This window comes from Natrix helvetica, assembly GCF_964273705.1.
Source record: "Natrix helvetica genome assembly, chromosome: Z".
Lineage (NCBI taxonomy): Eukaryota > Metazoa > Chordata > Lepidosauria > Squamata > Natricidae > Natrix > Natrix helvetica.
This window is the reverse complement of record NC_138554.1, coordinates 133,546,574-133,571,659: the sequence shown is the minus strand read 5'-3', so window position 1 is coordinate 133,571,659 and position 25,086 is coordinate 133,546,574. Positions and strand designations below refer to the sequence as shown.

Genomic DNA, 25,086 nt, shown 5'->3' with positions numbered 1-25,086 from the left:
CAAGGAGAGAAGCAACTTAGAATTGAGGAGGAATTTCCTGACAGTGAGAACAATTAATCAGTGGAACAGAAGTTGCCTCCAGAAGTTGTGAATGCCCCAACACTGGAAGTCTTTAAGAAGATGTTGGATAGCCATCTGTCTGAAACGGTATAGGGTTTCCTGCCTAGACAGGGGGTTGGACTAGAAGACCTCCAAAGTCCCTTCCAACTCTGCTATTGTATTATTATTGTAAATAAATAAATAAGGATCAAGCTTTTTACTTGCAACAGCCCAAGCACTGCTTTTATCATTCTGATGACATACTGTATCCTGCAGATCCTATTATTAACATTATCCAACCAAAATCTATGGAAGATTTGCTTTTCAAACTCTGGTCCTCCTAAGATTCTTTCCCAGTCTCAATTTTCTCCACTGGTTAAACACAAAATATCCCATTAAATGGTTCTAACCACCTTAATTAAGTACCTTACTATCCAGTAAATGATGCTCCATTTGGTGAAGCAGATATTCTGAAGGCATTTACTCGATTTGCCGTTATTAACACCACTGTTAACAGGCATCCACTGGACAAAACTGGAATCAATTATCAGGCTGTCTCTGGAATTTCTCTGGTGAGTCACCGTAATGCAGGCGAGTCAGTCTCCCATCCTATTTCTTGCCCTTCATGCAGCAAAATCCACTCATTTTGGGTTGGGACCGCTGCGACCTTTTCCCAATGCAGTAGCCAAGCTTGATGTAGTGAATAAGCCCACTTGGAATCAGGAGTGAAATATCGGCAAATGCCACCAGAGTGGGGAGAGAATGAAGATTTTGCAGTACCCTTCCCCTGCCATGGCCACCAAGCCACGCCCATGGCCACCAAGCCACACCCACAGAACCGGTAGTAAAAAAAATTGAATTTCACCACTGTTCTGAATGCTTTGTTCCCTGGTGTATTGGTGAATATAAACTACATTTCAAATGACTACATGAGGCACAAACTCCACTAACCATCTGTTAAACCAATATAGAAAGAAACTGTGCTTGAATAACATATTTAATTTCGTTAGCCACCATCTTGTCATCATTCTTCAGTTAGGAATCTGGACATACACGTTTACGCTGGTTAGGGCAGTGTTTGGTATCCGTCTGGTAAACTTGCAAGATTCGTTTTTCTCACTGAACTGGACTGTTGTTTCTCCATATCGTATAATATATTTGGGTATATGCATAACTTTGTGTTTATTTATTCATTTAGTCATGTTTATGTAGTGTATAGGGACATGTTGGCCGAGTAGCTAATACGCAGAGCTTGTCGATCAGAAAGGTTGGCAGTTTGGCGGTTGGAATCCCTAGCGCCGTGTAACCGAGTGAGCTCCCGTTACTTGCCCCAGCTTCTGCCAACCTAGCAGTTCAAAAGCATGTAAAAATGCAAGTAGAAAAATAGAACCATCTTTGGTGGGAAGGTAACAGCGTTCCGTGTGCCTTCGGTGTTTAGTCAGGCCACATGACCACAGAGACATTTTTGGACAACTCTGGCTCTTCGGCTTTGAAACAGAAATGAGCACCGTCCCCTAGAGTCAGGAACGACTAGCACATATGTGCAAGGGGAACCTTTATCTTTATGTAGTATATATTGGAGGTAGTGACCCTTTGAGAGCTATATACAATGAAATTTCATTTTAATGTATGCCAATTAGCGTACATTCAAAGTGACAATAAATTTATTCTAAATTCTAAGTTTCTCAACCTACACATCTTAAAAGATGCATGGACTTCAATTCCCAGAATTTTCTAGCTAACCATACTGGCTGAGATATTCTGGGAGTTGAAGTCCACCCATTTGCAAGTTGCTGAGATCGAGAATACTGTATTAGAGTGATCCCATCCAATTTTTCCAGTATTGCCCGATATTCTGGCATTCATTTATTACACCAGGCAGTGGATGTTGCTTTGGAATGGTAACCAATCCATGTTTGAAAGTTGTGTGTAAACTTTATCATGGATGCCCTGGATTTCGAGCTACTCTACACTGCCGTCTTGTTTTTTTGTAGGACTGAGAGAATTTGATTATTGTCTTGAATTCTGATTTCTGCAACCATCCAGTCTGGCTGATTAGTAGTGTGACTTAACAAATTTACTAGTATAATTTTATGTTAATAAAATCCCTCTCTTGTCTATGTGGTCATACTCCTATATTAGAATACAAGAGTAGGACCACATAGACAAAAGAGGGATTTTATCAACATAAAATTATACTAGTAACAGCCTATTTTCATAGTTTTATACAGCTTTTTCCTCTTTGTTGTATAGGTAGTTCTTGAATTATGATTGTAATGGAATCTGCCCCCTATGGGTGTAAATCGTAACCATTGTCAGGTAGGTCAGTCATGTGACTGACCTGATTTTGTAGGCTTTTTGGTGACCATCATTAAGTGGATGCAGCAGTAGTTAAGTGAACCACTTGTGTGTGTGTGTGTGTGTGTGTGTGTGTGTGTGTGTGTGTGAGAGAGAGAGAGAGAGAGAGAGAGAGAGAGAGAGAGAGAGAGAGAGAGAGAGAGAGAGAGAGAGAGAGAGAGAGAGAGAGAGAGAGAGAGAGAGAGAGAGAGAGAGAGAGAGAGAGAGAGAGAGAGAGGGAGAGAACACGGGCCCAGATTAGAGACAGAGCAGATCACTATGATGCAATTTTGCTGTACAGTTCCTGATCAAAAGAAGCAAAACAAAACCAGACTTTTGACACCACTCAACTGTCTGGCTAGTGAACCCAAAATAAGGAAACACTCTTGGGAGCATGGAGTTCCCAAAAGTAAAACATTATTGGATACACCATTTTGGTACTGAAGAAACAAAAAACAGTTCTGGTTTTCCCGCACAAATGCTTGCCCAGTTAAACAATACCTTCACCTTCCCCCCCCCCACCCGAGTGATCATATTGCCCAATTATGAGACGTCCTTTTGTTATGGGAACAGTCTATCTCTTTCTCCAGCACCTGCAGTAGTGACCTTGATGATTTTCATATTCTCACGATATCTGCGTACATTCTCAGCATTCCATTTCCGCCTTCTCTCAACCCCCAGTTCATTGGCAGTTTGAGAAGCATTAAGGTTTGAAAGAAGCAAAGTGGTTCCATGTTGACAAGAGCATTTATAAGACTCCAAGAGATTTGAGGGTAGAATGTTAATATTTTTCCCTTCTGCATCTTCTATCATTGAATTTTATTCCACATTTTAACGAATGAAACCCAGTGATTTGTCCAATACACCAAGCCAAGCAATTCCTGCTCAACCATCCTGCCTTTTAAAAATACTAAGTCCACAAAATTACAGGGTACTAGGAGAAACACTATAAGCTTCCTTCCTCAAGTATGACTATTGAGGGAATGAGACTCCGAAATCACAAAATGGCACACAGGTGAGTTGACTTCACAATGATGTGAAGATTGAGCAGTATGCAATTCCAAGGGACCAATGTTGAATATTTTTCTTTTTCATCTCCCAGGCCAATTCAAATAGTGTAGCCAGAGGTAAAGAGAAGATTTTTCCTACTTATTGGAGTCCATTTCCAAATATGTATTTTATCAATCTTGGGGTTTCCTACAATTTTACCCTGATCAGAAGAAGGAGAGGGACTTTTTTTTAAAAGGCAAAATGGTATGTAATAGTAGGTGAGAATGATCTTAGGAGACAGAAGGAAGTTTCCTGCCTGAGCAAGGGGTTGGACTAGAAGACCTCCAAGGTCCCTTCCAACTCTTATTCTGTTCGACTAGACAATGGCCAGACAAGTAGCATCTGAGACAGCAATGAGACTATGGCAAATGTCTCTTGAATTATTTTTATACATTCCAATGCTTTCAAACATTCTGTCCATCAACATCTATGTTGACATGACCATAATTCAGTGTAATGTTTGACAGAAATTAACCCATGTCTTTCATTTAGCACCTCCAATTTTCAGAAATAAAAAACTTTATTACATAAGGAGTTCTTTAAAAAGGAAACACCAAAATGAGCTCTACTTTTAGCTGTTTCTCATTTGGACTAGATCCGTGATGGCTAACCTTTTTGCCCTTGTGTGCTGAAAGTTCACACGTGCATATCCACACCCATAATGCAATGCATGACACCCCCCCCGCTCTCCCCCCCCCGCTCCTCCTGTGCATGCATATGTGATCTTCCCCCTCCCCCCGTGCCCAATTTTGGGCCTAGCAGGCCTCCCTGAAGCCTCCTGGGACTAAAAATGGGGTGCGAGGAGGACTCCCGTCCCCCCCTGTGCATACGTGACAGAGACCCCAAAATCAGGCGTGTGCATATGCTCAGTGCAGCTGAGCTGGGGCGAAGGCTTGCGTGCCACCTGTGGCATGTGTGCCATAGATTCGCCATCACAGGACTAGATATTTGTGAAAAGAATGAAAGCAAGAATAATGAAAAGCCATTTGATGCAGTGGCTAAAGCACCAGGCTAAAAACCAGGAAATAGGGAGTTCTAGTCCATGAAAGTCAAATAAGTTATTTTTGGCCAATCAATAGCACTTAGACTTATATACTGCTTCACAATGCTTTACAGCAGTCTCTAAGCAGTTTACAGAGTCAGCCTATTGCCCCCAACAACCTGGGTCCACATTTTACCCACCTCGGAAGGATGGGAAGCTGAGTCAACCTTGAGCCCATCGGGATCGAACTCCTGGCTGTGGGCAGAGTCAGCTTGCAATACAGCATTCTAACCACTGCACCACCATGGCTCAGTTCCATTCCCGCCTTAGGCATGAAACCAGTTGAGTGACCTTGGCTCTCTTTCTCAGCCCAACCCACCTCACAGGGTTGTTGTTGTGGATAAAATAGGAGGAAGAAGCCATATTAGATATGTTTGTTGCCTTGAGTTATTTAAAAATAATAATAAAGGTAAGATTTTTTTTAAAAAAATCTAAAACAAAAAGCCTTCTTGAAAACTGTGCATTCCTACTCCTTGCTCAACTCTGTGTCTTTCTAATTCTCAACGCTCTGGTTAAAATAAGGAAAGGAAATTTTTTACTGGTGACAAAATACTTTGCTTGCTGACTGAGATGTTGCAATTTTATTCTAGCCCCCATCAGTAGCCCTGCTAAAGGAAACAGCTATTGACCAATTTATTGCACAATCAGGCAACATTTGCAAACAGCCTGCCATCTGGCTTCAAACTCCTTATCTCTTTTTATGTATGTCTCTCGGGATCTCCACCACAGAATAAACAGGGCAGACTTTCAGCGCATACTCTGAAAAGGTTTGGCTTGCTATGTTCCACCTGAAGACTCTCAACCTCTGCACAGATTTGAGATGCCCCATCTCCCACAAGAGGTCTTTCTAAGCAACTTGATGTTGTTGTTTTTCACTTCATTTCCTTTATTTTTATTTTTAGCATCCCAAACTCAGAACCTCTGGCATGGGGCCCCCACATCACATAAAAACCCATGGTTTGCTTGACTGTTATTTCCAGGTGAAGGTAAGGCGATTGGATTCTCAAAACATGGGTGGCAAATTGAGAGGCCTGAGTTGCTACAGCCTGTTCATAACACCTTCAAACAAACAGCTTGGTTTAACAGATAATAAGAGAGAACATCAGTTAAATCTGAGCTTACATTATGGGCATCAATTTATTTGTAAAATTATATTAGAGATATAAAGGGTGCTGTTTGCAGTAAAACCTCAGTTTGCAAGTATTCCTCAATTTACAACCCTAATTTAGTCTGGAAAATATGATCATAAACAATGACAATTTTTAAGAAGAGACTGGACAGTCATTTGTCTGAAACGGTACAAGGTTTCCTGCTTGAGCAGAGGGTTGGACTAGAAGACCTCCAAGGCCCCTTCCAATACTATTTTTCTGTTATTAAAAGCAGTAGTTGTAAAATAATGCCGTGATCATTAAACAAGGACCCTCAGTTGTTAAGTGAACCCATTGTTCGCCATTGCATGGTTTTGCTGAAAGTCAGAGAAGCAATTTCCAGTTTATGGCAAAACCATAAACAATTTTAAGAAGATCCATTTTTTTGCAGCAGTTGTTAAGCAAACGTTGTGGTTATAGGGTGGACACAGCAATTGTAAAGCAGTTGTAAGTGGAGGACTACCTACATTAGAAAAACCCTAAGTCTATTAAATAGAGCCGTGATGGCAAACCCTCTTTGTGGGGACATGAGCTGTCGCCCACAACTCAGCTCCATCACGCAAGCGCCCACCACCACCGAGCTGATTTTCGGGTCTCTGCTGAGCATATGGGAGATATCGTGCATGCATGCGCGCGGCAGGGGGGGTGTTGCATGTGCATGTGTGGAGGTGGGGTTTGCGCGGTCACGCGTGGAGCGGAGGGAGTGTGGAGAGCGCCCCATGCCCCATTTTGGACCCAGGAGGCTTCAGGGAGGCCTGCTCGGCCCAAATTGGGGCACGGGGGGGGTCGCACGCATGCACGGGGTGGCAGGGGAGCCCAGGGAGGTCGTGCACGCACAAGCAGGGCACATTGCATTATGGGTGTGGGCACACACATGCATGCTGTCGCGTGCATCCACACAATTTCAGCACACGAGGACAAAAAGGTAAGCCATCACCGAAATAGAGGTTATATTACAAATCCACTGAATCTGGATTCTGACTACATTTGAATTAAACCTGCCTACAGTTTAACAACCCATGCTTAGTTAGCTGTTGTGAGCAATGTTTTCCACTTAATGATGTGAGTCAATCCAGGCAATTGTTATTTATTTGACAAACCATATTTTAACAAACTATGGCAATAGATGCACTCGATCATGGAAGATAATTTATTTTTCTAACCATAGAAGGAAAGAAAGAGGAAAGCAGCTAACTCTGTCAACCTCGGGCTGCCCCTAGCAAGACAGAAATATATTATCTCCTAAGTCCCCAATATGTCTTCTTTGCATGCAGCTCCTGCACCTTTATTTGCAACACTCATCGCCAAATTAGTAAACTTGAGGCAAAGGGGATTAGGCCTGATTTTAACAAACAAGCACTCCACAAACAAGCTCAATGTGCAAAAAAAGAGAATGCCGCACTCACACAGCACTTCCCCTTTTCCACGAAATCTGTTGCTATTCTTCAGTTACAGGAAGCACGTGGACCGTCCGAGGGCCATACATCACTCTCAGCTGTACCACAATTACTACTCCAACTTGCCAGGGGCGTTTAAAAAGAAATCCTCTATTTGTAAACGAGGCAACGTGCCACTAAGCGGAATATAAACCCCGCGATCTAATTCAAACCAATCTGAAAAGTGTTTCATCAAAAACAAGATGCATTTTTAGTAGGCCTTCTGGATCTGTGTGTTTTTAAAACTTGGCAACTTCCAAACCATACTGGGGAATTGTGCAAGTTGAACTCCATCCATCTTAAAGTTGCTAAGTTTGAAAAATTGATCTAAACCGCGAGCTGGATTCAGACTACGGGGTGCTTAGATCTGGTCCACGGGGCTGACCTGGAAACAGGGAAAGACCGGCACACAGTGCCTCTGCAAGCAAAAACGGAGCTTGGGAGGGCCGTGTGTGGCACTCAGAGCTCCATTTTCACTGGCAGAGGATTGCAGGAGGTCGTCACAGGCTAAAACGGAACTTGGGAGCCTATTTTCACTGGCCTTGCACTCAGGCCACCACAGGTGCCCCCAATACAAGTGCCGTTGAGCTGGTCATGCCCACCCTGGCCACGCCCACCACGGTCCCCCCGAGAACTAACACAACCCTGATGTGGCCCTCAATGAAATCGAGTTTGACACCCTTAATTTAAACCTATCAGTAGATCCTGACCTGGAGGAACATTCTACTGTGTGCCAAGGATGTAGTTTTAGGTACAGATAATTCTCAACTTGTGACCATTCATTTAACAACCATTTGAAAGTTACAACGGCACTGAAAAAGGTGACCAAGGTAAAGCCCCCACACTTACGACTGTCACAGCATCCCCAAGGCTATGTGATTCAAATTTGAGAGCTTGGCAACCGGTATATATTTAAATGATTGTAGCAGACCAGGGTCACATGATCACAATATGTGACCTTCAGACAAGCAAAGACAACGGTCGAAGTCAGATTCCCGCGACGATGATTTACCCAACGACTGCAGTGATTTGCTTAATGACTGTGGCACAAAAGACCATAACATCAGGTGTTAACTACCACCTTGCTTAGAAACAAATTCTAGTCCCAGTTCTGATCATAAGCTTAGGACCATCTGTTATGCAATGTACCATATTTTTGGAGTATAAGACGCACCTTTTTCCCTCAAAAAAAAGAGGGTGAAAATCTAGGTGCATCTTAAACACTGAATACAGCATTTTTGGCCTACCGAAACCCCGCCTCCTTTGGAAATATGGACGTGCAGAGGGTTTGGGAGGCTTGCAAAGTGCTCCTGGGGGCTGGAGAAGGGGCAAAAATGAGCAAAAAACAGGCCATTTCCCCCTCCCCAGCCCCCAGGAGCACTCTAAGAACCTCCCAAATCTCTGCATGCCCCCCCCCCCTTTTTTTTGCAAAAAACGAGGCGTGCAGAGGGTTTGGGAGGCCTGCAGAGTGCAAAAACTTTTTTTTTAAATTTACCTTTTCAAAATCAAGGTGCGTCTTATACTTTGGTGTGTCTTATAGTCCAAAAAATATGGTATATAGATTACATTCAAAGTACTATAATTTCTAGTAAACGGGGATAAGATGTAAGACTTTGCTCGCGTTGACACTGAGTAGTTCATTTTAAAAGTGTCTTCCAGCCCGTGAGCTGCCTAACATTCCCCAATCAATGCTTTCCAGAATAATAAATCATTTTCCATCACAGCCAGAAATCCTGTTCCCTCGGACATGAGTTGTATGGCTCCTTATTCCGGTGTGATACAGAGAAAACGTTTTGCCTTCAAGACCATTTCTCAAATTGCAACTAGGGCGAATAAAAAATTATTAAGGATGTTTTTAGCCCTCCTTTTCCACTTTCAAAGCCTATTTGCATTCTGAAGGGATTATAATCTGAGTGAATAACCACATTGATTGATCAATAACCCAACTCAACAAATGGATGGATACAGAATCAAAGTATAAACCAAGCGTGTCCAACGTTGGCAACTCTTAAGACTTGTAGGGATGGTGGGGAATTTTGGGAGTTGAAATCTTAAAGTTGCAAAGAACATCATAATCGGAGTCGGATGGGACCTGTGAGGTCTTCTGGTGATCTAGTCCAGGAGTGTTAAACTCCCGGCCCGGGGGCAGGATGCATCACAGGCTGGCCACGCCTACCCTCGGTTTAGCGAAGGGGGAAAAAAGTTGCAATATGTCATGTGACGACCACGTGTTGTCATGAGTTTGACATCCCTGATCTAGACCAACTCCCTGCTCTAGCAGAATACCTTATCCCATTCCAGGCAAGTGGCTATCCAGTCTCTTCTTAAAAGTCTCCAGTATTGGAGTACCCACAATTTCTGAAGGCAAGTTGTTCCACTGATTAAGTGTTCCAACTGTCAGGGAATTTCTCTGTAGTTCTAGGTTGCTTCTCTCCTTGATTAGTTTCCACCCATTGCTTCTTGCCTTGCCTTCTGTTGCTTTGGAAAATAAATTGACTCCCTCTTTTTTGTGGCAGCTCCTCAAATATTGGAAGACTGCTATCATGTCACCCCTGGTCCTTCTTTTTAATAGATTTGTTGGACACCTGATATAAACTTCCAATCCTGCATGATACGTACACAACTTGACACCATTCACTTTTGCCATTGGATATAATAGCTTTCACTTCCCCAACAACATTATGTAACAGCATACCAGGAGCACACGTAATCTCCACTGCCATAATGTTCATAGTTTCTGCCAAAACTTTCCTCATTAAATCATGTTGCAATCGCTGAATACCAAGAGAGGCGAATTCTTCCCAACACATGCACAGAAGCATCCCCAACCCACTCACAAAAAAAGACATGTGAGTGAAAAGCATCAAATCTGGGGATACGTTTGTGCCCTCCAGTCATCTGGAAAGATTACAGCAAGTGCAAGGGATGGATTTCCTCTATGGAAAGTGGGTTTATTATCCTATCCTGCCGGTATTTAAACATAGGGGGATGTTGATCTCTTATGACAGCTACAACTGAATTCTGCATTGCAGATTTAGCCCTGAGTGGAAGGTCGGTGTAGATAATCTTCAAGCTCCCTTCCACTATCATTTCCTCCCTTCTATGCAGGATATGGAAATGGTTCCCCCCTTACGTTGTATCTTGAACCCTGAAAGTGGCTATTTTTTAACCCTGTCCACAAGGGGTCACTTTCATAGTCCATCACTGAGCCATTGAAGGTTCAGATATTGGACTGAGATGGGCAAAATAAATTCAGATTCAAATCCCCAAATGGCTGAATGGAACCCATCTGTTTCAAAACCCAAATGGCCCCAGGCCCCATACTTGGGGATAAAATGAAGACACACCCAGGTAAGCCCCCTTGGGCCCCTAAAAGAAAAAAGTTACCTAAACTAGGTGTCTCCAACCTTGGCAACTTTAAGCCTGGCGGACTTCAACTCCCAGAATTCCCCAGCCAGCTGGCTGGGGAATCCTGGGAGTTGAAGTCCGCCAGGCTTAAAATTGCCAAGGTTGGAGAGCCCTGATCTAAACTGAATGAGAGATAACAAAGATGAGGACAATAAATTATCTTTCAACTACAAGCCTGGAACACAGGTAGTCCTAAACTCATCACCACAATAGGGACCAAAATTTCTGTTGCTAAGCAAGGTGTTTGTTATATAAGTAACACCCAATTTTACCTTTTCGGCGACAGTTGTTAAATGAATCCCTGTAGTTGGTAAGTGGATCACGTGGCTGGGAAGCAAATCCAGCTTCCCCTATTGACTCTGCTTGATGGAAGCTGGCTGGGAGGGTCACAAATGGCAGATCACGTGACCCAGGGATGCTGCAATTATTGTAAATGCATAGGTAAATGTAAACGTATGTGCTAGGCGTTCCTGACTCTAGAGGGCGGTACTCCTCTCTGTTTCAAAGCCGAAGACCCAGTGCTGTCCAAAGACGTTTCCGTGGTCATGTGGCCAGCATGACTAAAAGGCGAAGGCGCAAAGAACGCTGTTACTTTCCCACCAAAGATGGTTCCTATTTTTCTACTTGCATTTTTATGTGCTTTCGAACTGCTAGGTTGGCAGAAGCTGGGACAAGTAACAGGAGCTCACTCCATTACGCGGTGCTAGGGATTCGAACCACCAAACTGCCGACCTTTCTGATCAACAAGCTCAGCGTCTTAGCCACTGAGCCACCGTGTCCCGTAAATACATACCTGTTGTCAAGTGCCTGAATTTTCACCTCGTGATGCTAAGGATGCTGTCATGGTGTTTGTTATTTCAAACAATCACTAAACAAATGGTTGTAAGTTGAGGTCTACCCGTAGAGAAGCCCCTAAAAGAAGGCCTACTACCCATTTTTCCGGCTTATCTTTATATCTAGCAACAAAAACAGTTTAGACTGGGGAGAGCTCTGCAATCTGAAACGTCCATTATCTTCAATCCATGTGCTGTCACTTCTTCCGTTAGGCCAGGAGTGGGGCAGCTATGGCAAATTTATGACCTATGGATTTCAACTCCCAGACTTCCCAGGATGTGATGCAGTGGTGGGTTTCAATTTTTTTTAGAACCTATTCTGTGGGTGTGGCCTGTTTTGTGGGTGTGGCTTGGCAGTCATGTGACCAGGCAGGTATGGCCAAGTTGACATCACTCATGGACACTCAGTCACATGACCACACACACACCCCAAGCCATGTGGCAAACCTTTTTGGGACTCCTATGAAGGGGAGGGGAAAGAGAGGGGAAAACCTCCCAAAAATAGATAACTGGAGGATTAAGGGCCAAAATTAGGGAGATCGGAGAAGGCAGGACAGAGAGGAATCCAGTAGAAAGCTATCGCACGCTGGGGAAGGAACCTTGGGAGATCGGAGGCGGCAAGACAGAGGGGAATCCAGTAGAAAGCTATCACACGCTGGGGAAGGAACCTTGGGAGATCGGAGGCGGCAAGAAGAGGGGAATCCAGTAGAAAGCTATCGCACGCTGGGGAAAGAACTGTGGGAGATCGGAGGCGGCAAGACAGAGGGGAATCCAGTAGAAAGCTATCACACGCTGGGGAAGGAACCTTGGGAGATCGGAGGCGGCAAGAAGAGGGGAATCCAGTTGAAAGCTATCGCACGCTGGGGAAAGAACTGTGGGAGATCGGAGGGCAGAGGGGAGTCCAAGAGAAAACTCCTGAGCTTGCCGCTGCTGTCTGGTGGATTGTGCTGCGGGACTTCTCCATGCTTCTCAGTTCACCATCTCCACCCAGGTATTGGACTTGACACCGAATTGGCCTAGGATAGTGCAGGCAGGAGGGCGTCGGGGGGGGAGCGAGCGAGCGAGTGACAGGGCCGGGGCAGACGTTCCAGAAATTTCTTCCGGGTCCACCAGTCGAACCTCCTCTCACCGGATTGGTAACTTTCACCATTTGGTTCTCCCGAGCCAGTGCGAACCGGCAGAAACCCACCACTGGTGTGAAGGCTCAGCTCCCATGTTGGCACAGACTCTTGTAGTTGAAATCCACACGTCCTTGTTAGAGTGGTACAGCGGAAGTCAGGGGGGTGGGTTTGTGTGGGAGGTGGGGGAGGGTTAGGGTGGAGGGTGGGGCAATATATATGTATGAATAAATTAGAAGATGGGACTAATGAAACATTGTTAGGCTAGGAGAAATTTATATTAAGAGTTATAGATGTTAAATTAGCTTAGAAAATGATCAATGTGTTATTATTAATTTAAGAGTAATTTATATAGTTTTTGTTGGGAGGAGAGGGGTTATGAGTAATCTATTTTAAGATGGGGGGAGAGGAGGGGGTAAAGTGTTTGGTATAATATCTGAATGTGAATTTTTGCGGGGGGGTTGGAGGGGTATAGCATTTGTATGAGATTTATATTGTGTGGAGGGGGGGTGAAAAGGGGGAAAATTTGTTTGTATAAAACTCTTTTAATAAAAAAAAAAAAAGAAATCCACAGGTCCTAAAGTTGCCATAATTACCCACTTAGAATTTTTGGTGTGGGTTCATCTATTAGAGATCCTAGAGAAGGAGTTGGTAATCCACGGCTCTGGAGCCACATGAGGCCTCTTTCATCCCTCTGCTGCGGCTCCCCGTCACCCAAAATATGTGTCACAACTGCCAATGTGCGACACTCAACAGCAGACGATTTATTGAGCTTTTCAATCCCCAGTAGGTTTTGTGGCTCCCGGTATTTTCTTTTCTGTGGGAAACGGATCCCCATGGCTCTTTGAGCATTTAAGGTTGCCGACCCCTGTCCTAGATGGACCCATTATTATGGTCCAGCTGTCTTTCAACCAACTATGCAATCCAGGGAGATTGGAATGGAACTGCATCTACATGGAGGGAAGTATGGAGTGGAGTAACCCAAGGCTTTGTTTTAGGCCCAGTACTCTTCAACATCTTCATTAATGATTTGGATGAGGGAATAAATGGGGAACTCATCAAATGTGCAGATGACACCAAGCTGGCAGGAATAGCCAACACTCCAGAAGACAGGATTAAGATACAGAAGGATCTTGACAAACTTGAACATTGGGCACTATCTAATAAAATGAAATTCAATGGTGAAAAGAGTAAGGTTCTACATTTAGGCAAGAAAAACGAAATGCACAGGTACAGTATAGATGATACCTTGCTCAATAGTAGTAACTGTGAGAAGGATCTTGGAGTCCTAGTGGACAACCATTTAAATATGAGCCAGCAGTGTGCAGCAGCTGCCAAAAAAGCCAACACAGTTCTAGGCTACATAAACAGAGGGATAGAATCAAGATCTATCAAGAGAGAGGAGGAGCTTCCTGGAGGATGGCGGTCAGCCTCTGAGCTCCGTGTTTTCTCGGGGCTCCTTTTGACCGGGCTGGGTGCTGCTGGTCCTTTAGACGAACTGGAGGACCACAAACCTACCCAATGACCACCCTGGCTTATTTCAGGACCCTAGTGGTCCCCCAGGGTGGCCGGACGGCACAGGAGAGTGGAAGAAAGCAAATCGGTGTTTTTTGAAAATCTGTAGTGAGCCGGGAAATGGCGGTCGGCGTGCGGGCGTGTCGGCTTACTCCGGGAGACTCCGTGGCTGCTGGAGCTGGCGTCTTGGCGGTTACGATCTGTTTGGCCGGCGTTTGCGGGCATTTTTGCAAGCCACGACAGCTACGACAGCCCGAGGTGAGACCAGCGACGCCCTGAGCGGCTAGCGACGGGGACACGATGGCGTCCCACACGAGAGAAGGCGGAGGAAGGCGGAGGGAGGGGCTGGTGGCAGTGGCAGCCCGGAAGATCATCGGGGGCTCTAAACATCAGTCCCCCGACCCGCTGGACCCGCTGGGAGCCCCGAGCCTACCAGAAGCCCAGTGGAGGTCGTGGGAGGTTTGAGCTGGGCTTGAAACATCGGAGTCGCCGGAGTTGTTGGAGGGCGCCGGAGGCCGGCAGAAGGTGTGGAGTGAATAACAGAGGCTGCCTGAAATGGCGCGGAGGCGACGCTGGGGCTTGAAAGGCTCACGGGGAGCCGTCGACACCCCCCCCTGCCCATTATGGATTATCCGCTTGTCTTGTATAGACTTTGAGAACGGCTTAACCCCTTACCACCTGGGGCTTGGAAGGACTGCGGGGAGCTGTTCAACCCCCCCCCGCCCGCTATGGATCATCTGCTCACTCTCTTACGGATCTTTAAGAACTGCCTAACCCCCTACTATTGAGAACTGTGGATTATAGGCCCTACTTATTTTTTAGCCACTTCTACGTATTTCTTTACCCATCTCTCTCATCTTGTAATCTTGGTTGCTGTTCTGTCATGATTTTTAACGGGTAGACTTATTTAACACCTTTAGCACCCAGAATCCATCTTTAGCCCGGTGTATTTATTATTTATCACTTATCATGTATGCGAGGTCTGACCTTATTTTACTGCGGGAGTCCCCCCTCTCGCAGTTATGGCCTCCTGCCCTCTCAAGGGCTGACCTCGAGGACGGGTTCATTAACCCAGAGAGGTGGAGGAAGCGCACATTGAGGGGTTTTTTAATTAATTGTTTTTTAAAAATTGTAAGGGGTTCCAGGGGTGGGGGGGGGAACAGGTCAGGAGGGATGGGAGAGCCAGGCACCTAGGTGTGGTCGAAGGAGGAGGGAGCGGAGTGGGGGAGGAGAGGGAAGATAGCATTCCTACGCAGGGCTCCTTGATACCAACGGTCGTGGGGAGGGGCAGGTGCGAGGACAGATCAAGAGCGCGTAGTCGGTTGGGAGACCGGGGTTTTTGGTCATTCCCGGTCGTTTGTACCAACCCCTGCATACTAGGTGGTCAGGATCTACAGACCCAAGGCCTGAGACTGCTGTTATGCAACGCGAGGTCCGTTGTCAATAAGACCCCCCTCATCCACGATCTAATTTTGGAGGGGGAGCCAGACCTCGCAGGAATAACCGAGACCTGGTTGGGCCACGAGGGAGGTTTACCCCTCGTGGAAATGTGCCCGCCAGGTTATCGAGCATTTCACCAGCCTCGGGCCCAGGGAAGGGGCGGTGGGGTAGCAGTGATTATCCGGGAAGACTTGGAGCCGAGAGAGTCCACTGTGCCACAGACATCCGGGTGTGAGTCCCTCGTCGTGAGATGGGGCCCAGGGAGGCAGTTGGGCCTGCTGATAGTATACCTGGCTCCTCGCTATACACCAGCGGCCCTGCCTGAACTCCTCGAGCTGATCTCATCGGTGGCGGTTGAGACCCCCAAACTTTTAGTGATGGGGGATTTTAATCTGCCGTCGATGGGAGAAGCGTCTGAGGGGGTTCGGGAGTTCATGGCTTCCATGACAGCCATGGACCTGATCCAGTTAATTCAGGGCCCTACTCACGAGGGAGGCCACACGTTGGACCTTGTCTTTGTCTCTGGCCAGTGGACGAGTGATCTGGGAATAGGGGATTCAATTATTACTCCCCTGTCATGGTCAGATCACTCACTTCTCCGGCTTGACTTCCCCGGTGCTACACCCCGCTGCGGGGAGGCGGAACCGGAAGGTATTAGATGGTTCCGCCCCAAGCGCCTGATGGAACCAGATAGGTTCCAGACGGAGCTTGGGCCACCTCCTGTGGACCTGACCCGCCCCCGAGTGGAGGACCTGGTAGACGCATGGAATAGTGCGACTACCGGGGCCCTAGACCGGGTGGCGCCTTTGCGGCCTCTCCTGCGGCGACGAACCACCCTGGCCCCTTGGTTTACCGAGGAGCTAAGGGTGATGAAACGCCACAAGAGACGCCTAGAGAGCCGTTGGAGATCCTCCCGTTCCGAATTTGACCGAACACAGGTACGAGCCTATTTGAGGACGTACCTTGTGGCATTAAGAGCGGCCAAACGTCAATATTGTGCCGCTCTTATTGCGTCCGCAGATAACCGCCCTGCCGCCCTGTTTCGGGTGACTCGCTCTCTCTTGTTTGAGAGACCGCGGGAAGCCCCTTTACAGGGCAGAGCAGAGGAGTTTGGGAAATATCTACAGGACAAAGTCGCTCAAATCCGGAAGGGATGGGCCCCTTTCAGTAGTCCAGCTGAGACGCCTGCAGCAAGTCTTGAGGGACCGCTTTGGGAGGAGTTTGACTCGGTTGCCATCGAGGATTTGGACAGGTTGCGTGGACGTCTGCGACCTACCACATGTTTATTGGACCCGTGTCCCTCCTGGCTTGTACTGGCATCCTGGGAGGTTACACGCGACTGGCTCCTGGGCCTAGTGAACGCCTCGTTGGGCGAGGGGCTTCTACCGACCGCCTTGAAAGAGGCGGTGGTGAGGCCCCTGCTCAAGAAGCCTTCCCTGGACCCAATGGACCTAGTCAATTATCGTCCTGTCTCCAACCTTCCTTTTTTAGCGAAGGTTGTAGAGAGTGTGGTAGCACAACAGTTCCCACGTCACCTGGAGGAGAATGATTATCTAGACCCGCGCCAGTCCGGCTTCCGACCCGGGCACAGCACGGAGACGGCCTTGGTCGCATTGGTTGATGATCTCTGGAGGGCCAGAGATAGGGGCTGTTCCTCTATCCTGGTCCTATTAGATCTCTTGGCGGCGTTCGATACCATCGACCATGGTATCCTGTTGCACCGGCTAGAGGGGCTGGGAGTCAGGGGCACCGTTCTACGGTGGTTTGGCTCCTACCTCTCTGACCGGACGCAACGTGTGTTGGCAGGGGAGCAGAGATCGACCCGGAGGCCACTCACATGTGGGGTGCCTCAGGGGTCGGTGCTCTCGCCTCTCCTGTTCAACACTTACATGAAACCGCTGGGCGAGATCATCCGTGGTTTTGGGGTGGGATATCATCTGTATGCTGATGATACTCAGCTATACATTTCCACCCCGAACCACCCCAATGAGGCCGTCGAAATGATGTCCCGGTGTTTGGAGGCCGTACGGGCCTGGATGGATGACAACCGACTAAAACTCAACCCTTCCAAGACGGAGTGGCTGTGGCTTCCGGCCTCCCGGTTCAACCAGTTGCTTCCATCTCTGGCCATTGGGGGCGTGCAACTGGCCCCCATGGAACAGGTGCGCAATTTGGGCGTCCTCCTAGATGCCCGGCTGTCCATGGATGACCATGTAACAGCCGTGGCAAGGGGGGCGTTCCATCAGGTTCGCCTGATGCGCCAATTGCGCCCCTTATTGGACCGGGATGCCCTACGCACAGTCACCCATGCGCTAGTGACGTCTCGCCTGGACTACTGCAATGCTCTCTACATGGGGCTTCCCTTGAGATGCACTCGGAGACTGCAGTTGGTCCAGAACGCGGCCGCGCGGGTGATTATGGGGAGGGCGAGATACTCCCCTGTAACACCTCTCCTGCGCGAGCTGCACTGGCTTCCTGTAGTCTATCGAGTGCGTTTCAAGGTTTTGATTATGATCTTTAAAGCGCTTCATGGCACAGGACCTAGCTACATGCAGGATCGCATCCTGCCCCATACATCCCTACGACCAATCCGCTCACACAGAGAGGGACTTCTTCGGGTGCCGTCCGCCAAACAGTGTCGGGGGGCGACACCCAGGAGCAGAGCCTTCTCTGTGATGGGCCCAGCCCTATGGAATGACCTCCCCCGTGACATCAGGACTACTTCCGATCTCCGCTCCTTCCGTGTACAGTTGAAGACCCACCTCTTTCAATTATCTGGCCTGGCTCAACCGTAAATTTTTTCTTATTCCTCCTGACAGTTCTTTTAAATTTTTTAAATTTTTAAATTTTAAATTGTGTTTTTACAATTGGGGTATTTTAATGGTGACTTTTAATTGTCTAATGTGATGTAATTTGTTACCTCCTCCGTGCATGTTATGTCCTGTATATATGTAGGTTTATGTGTTAGTATACATGTTTTTGTTTTATACTCCATTGTACGCCGCCCCGAGTCCTGTCTGGAAAGGGAGCGGCTAATAAATTTAAATTTATTATTTATTATTATTATTATTATTAGATCACGTGAAGTGTTAATACCACTTTATGAGGCCTTGGTAAGGCCACACTTGGAATACTGCATTCAGTTCTGGTCACCACGATGTAGAAAAGATGTGGAGACTCTAGAAAGAGTGCAGAGAAGAGCAACAAAGATGATTAGGAGACTGGAGACTAAAACATATGAAGAACTGTTGCAGGAACTGGGTATGTTTAGTTTAAGAGAAAGAAGGACTAGGGGAGACATGATAGCAGTGTTCCAATATCTCAGGGGTTGCCACAAAGAAGAGGGAGTCAAACTATTCTCCAAGGCACCTGAGGGTAGAGCAAGAAGCAATGGGTGGAAACTAATCAAGGAGAGAAGCAACTTAGAACTGAGGAGAAACTTCCTGACAGTTAGAACAATTAATCAGTGGAACAGAAGTTGCCTCCAGAAGTTGTGAATGCCCCAACACTGGAAGTCTTTAAGAAGATGTTGGTAGCCATCTGTCTGAAACGGTATAGGGTTTCCTGCCTAGGCAGGGGGTTGGACTAGAAGACCTCCAAGGTCCCTTCCAACTCTACTATTGTATTGTATTGTATTGTATTGTATTGTATTGCATTGCATTGTATTGTATTGATTCGGATCCATGTCAGCATGTTTTGATCTGATCCTCAAGATTTGATGTTCTATGGAAGAAACAGCAAACTCCAGGATATTTGACCCTGCTTTACAACATGCAAAGAGAAAGAAGAGCAGTTGTATTCGCCTTCAGGGGCTGGCCTGCTTATCACCTTCAGATCTCTTTACCAAACAATTCTTTTGAAGGCTTTTAAAGGCCCCTTAAATCTTTAAAGCCCCCGCCAGGCTTTCCATATCAGGAAATGAAAAAGTAGACTTTGCAAAAATCCCAATATTCCCGAAGGGCACCCTACTTTGCAAACAGGGCAGGCACCTTCAAGATATAAACGTTGCTAATTCCTAGCTTCCCATCCAAAACTAAGAATTTGTTTTTAAAGAGTTTTTTCCCCTTGTCTTGCAGGTACAGGTACTTTCCTCTTCCTGCCCATTTTAAAACTATTTCTGAATCCCTCTTACTGGGGTTGTATGAATGTTAAAGTGCTCTCCAGGGTAAACAGCGGTAAGAAAAACAGCATTTTAATGTTTAATTCAACAGAGTGAGATCATCATTAGAAGTGTCTAATCAGATTAAAAAGTGGTTTAAATATGTGTGGAACACTGTGTCTATATGTCCACACATGTACATGCTTGTGTGTATGTGAGTGAATGTCATACCATGTTTTCCCCAAAATAAGACAGGGTCTTATTTTCTTTTGATGACCTCCCCCACAATATAAAATAAGCGCTTGGCCTTATTTTCAGGGAGGTCTTATTATTTTTAAGGTGCAGGACAGTGGTGAAATTCAATATTTTTTTACTACCGATTCTGTGGGTGTGGCTTGGTGGGCGTGGCAGGGGAAGGATACTGCAAAATCCCCATTCCCACCCCACTCTGGGGCCAGCCTAGCATCGCTGGGCCTGCCGATCGTTTTGCATCCGCCACTAAGAGAAGAGGCACAGTTGCTGGGGTTCGCGGTAAAGGCCTCCACGAGGTCATTGCGCATGGATGGGAGGTGCATGTGGGGCGCGTGAGGCATGTTCCCCCTCCCCCTTTCCCTGCAGGAAATGGTAGGGACCGGCTGCGCATGCATTTAAATACTGTAGGGGAGGGCTTGTTATTCGGGGAGATTTTATTTTTGGGGAAACAGGATAGCACTTAAACTGAGGTCATATTTCCCACTCCTACAAAGCCAAATCTTCTTTCTGAGATACTGCAGGCTCCAACTCACCTAAGACCAGAACTCCAAGACCTGGAAGGGGCAATGCAAGGCCATCAAGACCACCCTCACTGCTCAGCAACAGATTCAATCTACTTGAACTGCTGATGGAACTTGCTTCTGAGTAACAGCAGTGCACTTGAAGAATGAATTACAGGTAGTCCTGGACTTATGGCCATACAATCTCTGTTGCTAAGAAAGACGGTTAAGTGAGTTTTGCCCCCATTTTACAGCCTTTATTGCCAGAATTATTAATTGAATAACTGCGGTTGTTAAGTGAATCATGCAGTCATTGATCTAGCTTCCCCCCCATTGACTTTGCTTGTCAGAAAGTCGCAAAAGGTGATTACATGACCCCGGGACACTGCAACCGTCATAAATATGAGTCGGTTGCCAATTTTGTTTGAGTGACCCTGGGGATGCTGCAACAGTTGTTAAGTGTGAAAACTGGTCATAAGTCACTTTTGTTTTAGTGCCGTTGCAACTTTAAATGGTCATTAAAGGAACTGTTGTAAGTCGAGGACAAAGAGAAGCAAAACAATTAGAAGGCTTCTTCCAAAACATGCCAGCTTTGTGGATCCTTTGCCTTGCTCTCACACCCTTTCCCTCCCCCCCCCCACAACATCCCTCCCCAATGGCGCGGTTAAGTGACAGGCTTGTGCACATTCCTTTCTGCCCCACCCCCAACCTGTTGCTGCTACTGCCAAAAAATAAATAAATCAGATTTTACGCGGCACTCTGCGCAGGAGACCTGGGGGAGCATTCGACAGAACAACTTCCAACTTCTTGCCCGTGGGCCAGGGCTGCGTTCCCACGACTGACCAGCAACTAGCCAATCAGATTTAGCCTGCGGTCTGCGCAGAGCCCCTTTGCGGATCTGGACACCGTGAGAACGGAGCAGCAAATGAACAGGAGCAGCTAACCCTGCCCGGCGAAGACAGCCAGAAAGTAGACTTACCGGGATGTGAACGCGCAGCATGCGTCTCTTCTGGCCAGCGTCCTTCTTCTTACCAGACGAGGCATCCTTCTTCTTGGCGTCCATGGCCGTACTTCCCATCGCAGGGATGCGAACAGAGGCTGCCCACCAGCTTCCTACGGACAATTCCACCCGCTTGCAAAAGCTCGGGTCCCCGAGTTGGAGCGCCGTGGGGAGGTGAGCAGAGAGCTATCCAAAGAAGTTTACTTGACCGCTGCTCGGGCTTCGGAGGCCAAGAGATGGGTCAGCGGAGATGCAAACGGACAGAGCCTCGGCTCATCATCCGCCAGCTCGAGCCCCGGATGCCCATGAGGGGTCAACCCGATCCCACTGGCGGGACACCGAGGTCGCTGCAGAGGCAGAATCCGCCACAATTCCCCGGACTAAAGTTTCCAAGCAGGCATCCTCCTGGAGACCCCGCGCCCTCGGGAAAAACGCCAGAAAGAGCCCCGTGCAAAAGGGGGGTGCAAGGAGGGCGTGCAAACGCAGCCCGAGCCCCCCGCAGGACCGGGTGCAGATCGCGGCCCCCCTTCTTCTTCTTCGGCAGGCGCGGGGCAAGCAAGGGCGTTGCAACCCTCCTTAAGAGGTCGGCGGATTCCCGGGCTAGCCGCTGCAGCTGGTAGGCAGAGGCGAGAGGGAGCGCGGAGACGCTCGGCGGCTGCACCAGCCACTTTCGGGCGTGCAAGAGGCGAATCTGACAGCGGCCGCGGCACAAACAAGAGGAAAAGAAGCGAGGGGGAAAGCGAGGAAACCCTGCCCAGAGAGGGAGGTGCAAACCTGTGTGTGTAAATATATTTCTAGCCGCCGAGGAGGCGGAGAGGCAGCTAACAGGAAGTGCACGCTCATAAAAGGCAACTTTCTCCCGGCCAGCCCTGGCATAATGCGCGCACACGCCCCTCGGCGCCTTCCGCGCCTCTCCCCTGTGGCCAAGGCCGCCGGAGACCTTCGCCGAGCAGCCTCTTGAAGGACGCGCTTCGGCCGCTGCGCTGTCCGGTCTCCCGGGTACTCCTTGGCGGTGGCTTGGCCAGATCTGAAAGGAATCCGCCGGATGTGCTGAGCAGGCGGGGTACAGCGCTCCCCCCAATTCCTCTGGGGCCCTCTGGACTGGGCAAGGGTGGATGACCCTCGAGGACGAATCCACGCGTGTCCCTCCAGGGGGCTGATTTGGAACGGGGGAACGCGCGGCGGAGGGCGCGCCGCCGCCAGATACGCCTGCCTGCTGCGCAGCTGGCACAAAGTCTGCGGGAGGCGCCAGCGGCCAAAGGTGTCGACACTGCAGCGGCCTGAATGCTCCCACGTGTGTTCCCCAAGGGTGGATTTTGCGGTTTCTGTGGCTCCCTTGAAAAGAGAGCGTCACTTTTCCTTTAAACAGATGCTCACAGACCGACGGCCTTTTCCACTTCATTATTGGAGGGAGGTATTGTTTATTTTGGGCCACTCAAAAACGCTCTTGGTCACTGATGCCCTGATGGTCATTTCAGCCTTTGGACCGCTACAAGGGGGTTACCCATTTAAGAGTATTCAGAAGATAGCAGCTAGCACAAAATGCAGCAGAGCAGAAAGTTTTAGGGGACTCGGGTGGGCCAGAGGGACTTGGTGGCTCAGTGGCTAAGATGCTGAGCTTATCAATCAGAAAGGTCGGCAGGCAGTTCGAATCCCTAGCGTTGCGTAATGGAATGAGCTCCATTTATTGTCCCAGCTTCTGCCAACGTAGAGTTCCAAAGCACATAAAAAATCCAAGTAGAAAAATAGGGACCATCTGAGAGGAGGAGCCAAGGTCGCAATGGATGTTCCGAGACCACAGCATATGGATGTTCCGAGACCACAGCCAATACTTTTGCCGTTGGGTGGTCCAATAGGACCTAAACTGTCCCGCAGAGACGGTGAACAGGAAGAATATGTCTTGCTGATCTCAGGGACATCGCAAAGTCCCTGATCGATGCAAGAGAAGTTCTTCAAACCGGTGACAAAAAATCCAGCCATTAGGCTGATGAAGTCAGGGCGGCTCTAAAATGGAAGGATACAGAAAGAGAAAGTGTTTCCAGCTGGTGAGGAATTTTTACTATTTTAAAAGAGACTGCCTATAAAAAACTTAAAATTAATTTAAATTGGAGAACAGATGAAATAAGCGGCAGAATTAAGTTTGGAATGGTTTTGGACAGTGGGTTATCTTACTTTTTAAATGCTATGTTCATGGATGGAATTTATGCAAGCCTTTTAAAACGAATGGATTAAGTTTTCTTCTATTTTTTTTTCTTTTATTACTCTTTGTAACCTATGGACTAAAATTCTCCTTTTTCATTACTCTGGGTGTTCTTCTAACTCATGGGTCGTCAACCTGGTCCCTACCGCCCACTAGTGGGCGTTTTGGGATTCCAGGTGGGTGGTGGGGATTTCGGAGGTTAAAACCTCCTTTTGAACTGACGCGCGCGAGAAGCGCCGTCCTGTCGCCAGGGAAACAGTGAGTGAGGTGAATCACGTGGTTGCTCAGATCACACGGGCGCAGCCCGAGAAGACATTTCTGAGAAGAGAAACTTCTCCGGTCGGGCTGCGCCCATGTGATCTGAGCAGCCACGCGATTCACCTCACTCACTGTTTCCCTGGCGATAGGATGCCGCTTGCCTGCGCTTCACCAGCTCAGGCGCGATCGGAGAAGTTTCCTAAGTGAAGCTCCTGAAAGGGACGCAGGCTCAGCCTGCCAGGCTGCCACCGCTCCACTGAAGACATTTCTGAGAAGAGAAACTTCTCCGGTCGCGCCTGAGCTGGTGAAGTGCTAGAGGGGGGGGGGGGAGGAGCAGAAAAGACAAAAAGGAGAATGAAAGGGAGAAAGAGGAGGTGGGGGATAGTGGGATCCTTGCTGCTTTCTGAGCTTGGTGGTTTTCTTACAGACATTTCATTACCAAACTAGGTAACATCATCACTGCTAGAAGGGAGTGGGGTTGGGAAAGGAGGAGGAGAAGTCGAGTAGAAACTGATAGCAGGGACAGGCAGAAGCGGAGCAGAGCAGTTGCAAAATAGGAGAAAGAAAAGGCAGGAGAGAATTGTTGTTGGCTATTAATAAGTGGGCTAACTAGCTCAGCCTTACTTTTGTACATAGCCCTAAGGAAGATTTTTAAAAAAGGAGATAAAAAGGAAAAGTACCGAAAGAGGAGACCTTCATTTGTTCCTTACGAAAATCGAACCAGATATCAAATATTTAGTCTTGCAGCATCAGCCTCAAAGATCTCATTAATCACTAGTAAAGCTAATTTCAATTTACTTTATTGTTTTCTAATTAAACTTTATAAAGTTAAAAACATTATAAACATGCATAGAAATAAAAAGATAAATGTATGTACATTTCTTTTTTTTTTAAACACCCTCCTTTCTAAAAAATATTCCGCACTTGCGCAAAAACTGGTGGGCGGTAAGGAAATTTTTCCATCAAGAAAGATCCATTAGTGGGTGGTAGGTAGAAAAAGGTTGACTACCACTGTTCTAACTCATTCAAGAATCAGACTTTTTTTTAACTTGAAATACAAAAAAGATACAAAAAGAAACAAAGAAAATTGCAACAATAACACTGCTACTCGGCGGCTGGAGGTTTGTGTATTGGAAACGAAACACTCTTTTCTCACTGATTATACTGGCTTGGCACTCCAAGGTCTCACTGCTTGTTTATAGAGAGTGATAAGAAGAAAAGCATACAGATGTCCCTTTGAAGTATATCTTTAACCAGAGAAAAGCGAAAATAAAACTTTATTGTGAATCTATGCTTAATCCTGTTAAAACCTTCCAAGCTAGAGCAGCAGTGTTTGTTAGCTGGAGATAATGGCACAATTTCAACAGCAGAAAGAAACTTTAAGTCTGCAAAACATATTCTTAGAAATACA

The 25,086-nt window shown here is 47.2% G+C and overlaps 1 protein-coding gene across 5 annotated transcripts in view; it reads right to left on the bottom strand.

Annotated features, from left to right (window-relative positions):
• Positions 1 to 21,938, bottom strand: part of PRKAG2 (protein kinase AMP-activated non-catalytic subunit gamma 2) — a 262,399-nt gene extending 240,461 nt beyond the window's left edge. The window contains exon 1 of one of the 5 annotated variants that reach the window (XR_014176763.1): positions 21,197 to 21,935. Coding sequence is in view for 3 of the 5 variants with exons in the window: in XM_081970170.1 (XP_081826296.1) it covers positions 21,197 to 21,295 (99 nt within the window). In the remaining 2 variants the exon portion in view is untranslated. Of the gene's footprint in view, positions 1 to 21,196 lie in introns of all 5 variants that reach the window. The other 4 variants (XR_014176764.1, XM_081970170.1, XM_081970168.1 and 1 more) reach the window with 4 other exon arrangements.
• Positions 21,939 to 25,086: the final 3,148 nt, after the last annotated feature.